Raw genomic sequence first — 6,799 nt, forward strand, 5'->3', positions numbered from 1 at the left:
AAACAAGATACTATAGGTTGAAACAAAATATTTTGTTTACCCGGTAGAAGACCCCTGTAAGGTGGCCAATAATTGCCACAATCCCCCCAAGAAATAGCAATTAGCAAGATTAATGGTATTGAGGAAGTCCTGATTAGGAAGATTGACATCGCGGTCACTACATTCTAGAAGGCCTATCTAGAATATGCCAAGAAAGAGGTCCATTTCATGACACCTCAAAAAATAGGTCTTTCAACATTTGAAAGTTTGAATGGCAATGGATAGCTCAAATTTTATAACAAATATACTAAAATATGCATTTGAAGTTTGAACAGCTATCTAAGACCAAAGGCTTGCAATGTGATGTGATTTTAACTCTATAAATACACTTTATCTCATCTTTGCTATCTCATCAGCTGAACTCGCACACTAAGTCCTAAAACCTTTCCAAAATTTCTCCTTTTTTCCGGTTTGAAATTTAGTTTGAGAACATATAAGAATATGGCTGTTCTCACATATAACGATGAGTTTTCCTGCCCCGTAGCCCCTCATAGGTTGTTCCATGGATTATTCATGGATGCTCACAATCTGATGCCTAAGATCATGCCGGTAGTCAAGAGTGTCGACTTTGTCTCAGGAGATGGTGGGCCAGGAAGCATTCAACAAGTTAACTTCGTCGATGGTAAGTGTACATGTGACCACCCTTTCATTTGAAACGTACATATGAGTTTTTCTTTTAGCTCAGTGAATGATACGTATAGAAGTTGATTGTCATTTGTATTTTATGTACACCAGGGTATCAAATGAAATATTTGAAGAACAAATTGGAATTCAAGGACAAAGAGAATTGTGCTATAAACTATACTGCCATTGAATCCGATTCCTTTGGTGATATGATCGATTACATTAGCAGCGAGGTTAAGTTCGATGCTGCCCCTGGTGGTGGTTCAAAGTGTACCATAAAAACAACTGTTTGCCCAAAAGGAGATGTTGTTCCTGATGAAGAAACACTCAAGGCAGGAAAAGAAGGACATATGCAGCAATACAAAGCTGTTATAGCTCATCTCATTGAGAACCCTCACCTTTATGCTTAATTTGTCACCGGTGTGCATATACACCCCCATCTACTAGTTTATTGTGTGTATTAGTGGTGTGGTTTATCCTAAATAAGATGGGAAAATGTGTGTCAAAAACAATGTGGTTCACTCCAATCCTTTTGAGTTGCATAATATGCCGGGAAGGATCCCAGAAATCAAAATGTAACCCCAACAATTTGTAAAATCTTGATTTTCTATGTTGTAATCGTAACGCTTATGAGTTATGATATGTTTTTTCAGTTTTTGGGTGTCCGATAATTGAATTGGTTGGGTATCTCATAGTTGCACTGATTTATCGAGAGTTCAAAACTGTAGCAGTTAGTGTTTGATTCGTATAAAAACATGTGTTAGATTCTGGTAGCATATTGGCCACATAAATGTTTATGCCTGTGGAGCAGACCCAACTATGTCCGCATGGCCATTTGGTTCCCCAAGGCACTGCCAAAATGGAATCTACCGCATGATATCCCAAAGGCACTTTCATTTTCCATATTGTCATTCGACTTGGAAATCCATGAGGATTCATAATCAGATCAGGGTTGAAGACTGATGCAGGGTTATGAGATTAAACATAAAGTGAACATGGAAAACTCAAAGAGCTTTAAATTTTTCTTAATATTCATCAAAAACTGCCTACTAAAACAAGGAACCGAATCTTAAATATATCCCTAAACTTGCTAGCTAAGAAGAATCCTGATTTTGGGCATACTGAAATCTTACTATGGATACTGCATAAAGACAAAAAAAGGTTGTGAAATACCAAAATCAGATTACCCCTTAACCCAATTTTTTTAATGACAAATCTGCCCTTTACGTATTAATGTTAGTAATATTGATTAGTGATTAAATATTTTGTTTAGTGATTAAGATAATTTTCAGAATTATAAAGGTTGTTTAGATGATTTTTTGGATCATGGTTCGGCGAAACAAGTTGAGGTTCGGCTCACATCTATGAGCCTAATCTACCAATTGATGAACGGTTCGGCTCACTGAATCTGTTTACTGCATGCGCCGAACCTATAATTTTCAATTCCAACCCTTTTGCTAGACACTAGTTCGGCTTATATGAAAGTTTCATAGTAAGCCGAACAACATCCTGAATAGCCCGGAAAAAAAATAATTACTGGTTCGGCTTATATTTCGAAAATCGTATGAGCCGAACATCAATTTGTTATTTTTTGGGTTAGAATATTGTTATTGGTTCGGCACAAATTGAGAATATCGTAATAGCCGAACCTTAAATGTGCTAGGTTCGACACATATTATGATTATCGAATACGCCGAACCACTATGCATCTCTATCTGTGACTAGGTTCGGCTTGAAATTTCATGCCGAACTGTTCATATACACTTACAGGAAGCTTTTGTGAAGAACAGTTCGGCTAAAAACGCAACTCAATTTTGAGCCGAACCCAACACTGTAACCGTCATTTAATTCGATGAAAAACAGCAAATAGGAGATTGGGTTTGTAAAACTTACTTTCTTATCCTCATTTCCGGAGTTGGAGATGCAGTTGGTTCAATTTCTGGTCAATTGGTGGTTGATTTTCAGTTTCTATACCTTCATCTTAAATTGGTTCTTCTTCTTCAATTGATGGATTAGAAGACGATTTGGTTTGCCTAGTCCTTGCTTTTCTTTGTACGAGTCATTATGTGGTTGAGTTTAATCGACGATCAAATTTTTATGAAACAACAATTAATCACGATGATGAATTTTTTTTTCGCAGGAGGGGGAAGAGTTCGGCTAGAGGAGGAGGAAGAAGAAGAGATGTTAAGGAAAACTGATTTTGATTTTTTAGAAAATTGATTTTAGATTTTTGTATTAAGGGTATATAAGTAATTGAACTACCCATAAGGTACCCCTTATAAGATCACCCAAAATGGGACTATTGTTTTGTATGCCTAGAAAGATTTAGGTATGCCCAAAATTAGGATTCGCTAAGAAAAAGATAAACAAACTAACAAGATAAACTTATCTAAATGCTAAAAGATCGTAAACTCTAATACACGTAAGATAATAAAAGGCCCACTATTAAGACTCTCCTAAACTAAAATCTCTTTGTTACTTGCGAACTTCAGCCATGTTGGATCTCGGGCACCAAAATAGGCCAAGGCCTGTTCTCTACTTCATCAAAGACACATTCCGAGCACGGAAAATCTTCCTGCTGAAAGATTGTGCCACAAACACCTTGCTGTCCATGTCTACTGCTAAATTTGTCATCCACCTACGGTGGCGAATTTGGTACTTGATGCAAAGATTATTTATTTCATAACATCTGAAAAGAGTGCTACTCTGCTATGTTGTATTAGGCGTTAGACGAGGCGCCAGGCCCCTCTCCTAGCGCCTGGGCGCACCGAGGAAAAATTAAAAATCAACAGAAGTTCACATGATTTGGCGCCTTGTACAATGTAGCTACACTGTCTATTATTAGCAAGATTAAAGAATCAGACATATATATCGAGTTGCTAATGAGTCATGAATGATACTTTGAGATTAAGGATGAATATGGCCTATCATCCAGCTGCGTTGACAAAGTCCCGGTCAGGATTCAAGACTAGGCATCGCGGTCATTGCACGTCAAAATCGGTACCAAGTTATAATTCTAGAAGGCCAAGCCAGAATATGCCACCAAGGGTCCTTCTCCTGGCTACACCTTAAAAAATAAATCTTCCACATTTGAAAGTTTGAACGGCAATAAACAAATTTAATAACAAAATATGCTGACACAAATGCATTTGAAGTTTGAACAACTTACTTAGACCAAGACCTGCAATGTGATTTTCACTCTATAAATACACCCTCAAACCTTCACTAACTCATCAACTAAACTCGCACATTACATTCCTTAAACCTTCTCAAAATTTCTTTCTTTGTTTGAAATTTATTTTTGTCTCACTTGAGAACTTAGTAATCTAACAACATGCCTCTTCTCACTTTTAACGATGAGTTTTCCTGCCCCGTAGCCCCTCATAGGTTGTTCCATGGATTATTCATGGATGCACACAATTTGATGCCTAAGATCATGCCGGTAGTCAAGAGCATCGACTTTGTGTCAGGAGATGGTGGACCAGGAAGCGTTCAACAAGTTAACTTCATCGATGGTAAGCGTGCATACTTGTGACCACCCTTTCATTTGAATGGTACATAGAAGTTGATTTTCATTTGTATTTTGTGTACACCAGGATATCAAATGAAATATCTGAAGAACAGGTTGGATTTCAAGGACAAAGAGAACTGCACAATAAACTATACCGCGGTTGAGTCCGATTCCTTTGGTGACATGATCGATTACATTAGCAGCGAGGTTAAGTTCGATGCAGCTCCTGGAGGTGGTTCAAAGTGTACCATAAAAACAATTGTTTGCCCAAAAGGAGATGTTGTTCCTGACGAAGAAACACTCAAGGCAGGGAAAGAAGGACATATGCAACAATACAAAGCTGTTATAGCTCATCTCATTGAGAACCCTCACCTATATGCCTAGTTTGCGATCCATGAGCATGTATATCACCCAGTCTACTAGTTATCTTGTGTGCATCTTATGTGTGAATGTCTGCGGTGTAGTGTGGCGTGGTGTGTCCTCACTAAGATGAAAAAAAAAATGTAATGTGGTTACTCATATCCTTTTGAGTTGCATAATAAGCTGGGTAGGATCCCAGAAATCAGATTTACAGATTTAGTAAATGTAACCGGGCAGTCGTGTAAAATCTTGATTTTCTATGTTGTGATTGTAAAGCTTATGGGTGATTATTTTTTATTTTTTTTTTTGGAATTGTAAGAGTCCAATAGTTGAATTGTAGTAGTTGTACTGATTTGGTATCCTTCCAAATGCTTGAATCGGCTTAAATCTAGCTTTCATATTTGTCTTGTTTTAGGCACACAGAAGTCTTGGCAGGAAGCAACATTCTGCAAGGTAATTATTTGGATTTTGTGTTGCATTTGAGCAAAACCCAAATGCACCATAACTATTTATGTATTTCAGACCTAAGTATCCAACTTCAAGCAGCAAAACATTTGGTGGCTTAGACCTAAGTATTACCATTGTCACGCTAACTAATGCATCCGAATTATCATCATTAATTTTGTTCTTTCCACCATTGCCAGATAAATTAGAAATATTTAATGCGTCTTTTTGTACGTTCTTGTTTCGGCACACTGAGATGTCGCTCAACGGTTCGAGTTACATCCCCTAAATTCTCAGGGCACATATCAGGCTGAACCGGCCGATAATAAATTACCACCTTGATTGGACCCGCAGACAATCATACAAGCATCCACATCAACCAATGTAGAAAATTCATAAATTAGGCTTGTGATATGGGGAGAGGTTTGATAAGAAAAGAAACTTGCCGGTCAAAAGGAGTTTCTATTCTCGATGGAGGTCTAAAAGTAGTAGGATGTTTATGGAATTGCTATTTCTAAAACACCTTACAATTGGCAGTATCTCGGGAACTTAGAACCGGTGATGAAAGAAAGGGTTTTAACGTCAAGCTAGACAAAATCTACGAAATTGTGGTACCAAAACCTAGGGCCCAAATATAAGAAAGATTCTAAGGCCCAATTTTAACAAAGACTCTTTGAACAAACCACCAGGGTACTCATTTTGCTGTACAACGTTCACAATACCATTCAAAAAAAAAAAAGAATTTCTTTTTGCTGAGTAACACACCTTAAATTAACCGAGAAAGAAAATACAAACATCCAATATGGGTTCATTCCTTACAAAACTATCCAAAAAAAGGAGGAAAAGAGAGCCAATTATCCTTAATACAATACTTCCTAGCCCGACGTGCAAGCCGGTCAGCTAATTTGTTTTTTGAATGCTTAACAAAAACAACATTAAAATTACTACTAATCAAAAGCGAAAGCCTACAGTCTTCCAACAGATCACTACATCTCCATTCTATACTTATATTGTCTCCATTAACAAGATCCACTACTTTGAGACAATCAATCACAAACAAGACTTTAAACAGATTCATCTCCTTCGCCCAAGAGATAGCCAAAAAAAAAAAAACGCAGTCGCCTCAGCGCCAACTGCTTCTGAAATCAGTCCAAAGTCCGAGCGAGAGCGAACTATTCTGCCTGCAATATCACAAAGAATCAAACCCAACCCCATGTTAAAACTCTTAAAGGATCCATCTAAAAACATGATATACTCCACAACATTTACTGAAGTTTTAACCTCTGTATTAACTGCCTTAACAGTCAAAGAAGGGGCAATGTAAGTATGATCATTCTTTTAGCATCTAAAATAATTTTATCCATATTAACAGAGATTTTTTTGAAAACCACATCACATCTTGTCTTCCATATAAACCACATAATAATAGCTCCAATACTTGGCCAATTAAAAACAAAAGGAGACTGCCCCAAGTGACTATCAAACCAGCTGAGAAAGAAATCTTCAATCCAAGAAAAATCTGAATGAACCAGATATTGAAGAGACAGAACAAACCACACATGAGAAGAAATAGGACAATGAAAGAATAAATGAATCAGAGACTCCATATCATTGTTGCACAAAGGACAAGTATCATCGATAGAAGGACTATAAATTTTAAGCATAGTATTGACAGGAAGAATTTGCGCAAAAATCTTCCACATGAAGAACTTAATTTTAGGAAGACAATCTAAAGACCAAACTTTCTTCCAAAAAGAGGCATCTCAACCGAAAAACTATCATTCATATACACCTTATAAGCCGATATAATAGTACACTTAC

The 6,799-nt window shown here is 37.1% G+C and overlaps 2 protein-coding genes across 2 annotated transcripts; both read left to right on the forward strand.

Annotated features, from left to right (window-relative positions):
• Positions 1 to 403: 403 nt before the first annotated feature.
• Positions 404 to 1,318, forward strand: LOC113273821 (major allergen Pru ar 1-like). Its single transcript, XM_026523420.1, has 2 exons — positions 404 to 661; positions 775 to 1,318. Exons 1-2 carry the CDS (start codon positions 481 to 483, stop codon positions 1,071 to 1,073), a joined length of 480 nt encoding a protein of 159 aa, XP_026379205.1. The 5' UTR covers positions 404 to 480; the 3' UTR covers positions 1,074 to 1,318.
• A 2,571-nt stretch (positions 1,319 to 3,889) lies between these two features.
• LOC113273822 (major allergen Pru ar 1-like) lies at positions 3,890 to 4,897 on the forward strand. The gene is made up of 2 exons (XM_026523421.1): positions 3,890 to 4,178; positions 4,260 to 4,897. Exons 1-2 carry the CDS (start codon positions 3,998 to 4,000, stop codon positions 4,556 to 4,558), a joined length of 480 nt encoding a protein of 159 aa, XP_026379206.1. The 5' UTR covers positions 3,890 to 3,997; the 3' UTR covers positions 4,559 to 4,897.
• The last annotated feature ends 1,902 nt before the right edge of the window (positions 4,898 to 6,799 follow it).

The sequence above is a fragment of the Papaver somniferum genome, chromosome 4, assembly GCF_003573695.1.
Source record: "Papaver somniferum cultivar HN1 chromosome 4, ASM357369v1, whole genome shotgun sequence".
Classification (NCBI taxonomy): domain Eukaryota; kingdom Viridiplantae; phylum Streptophyta; class Magnoliopsida; order Ranunculales; family Papaveraceae; genus Papaver; species Papaver somniferum.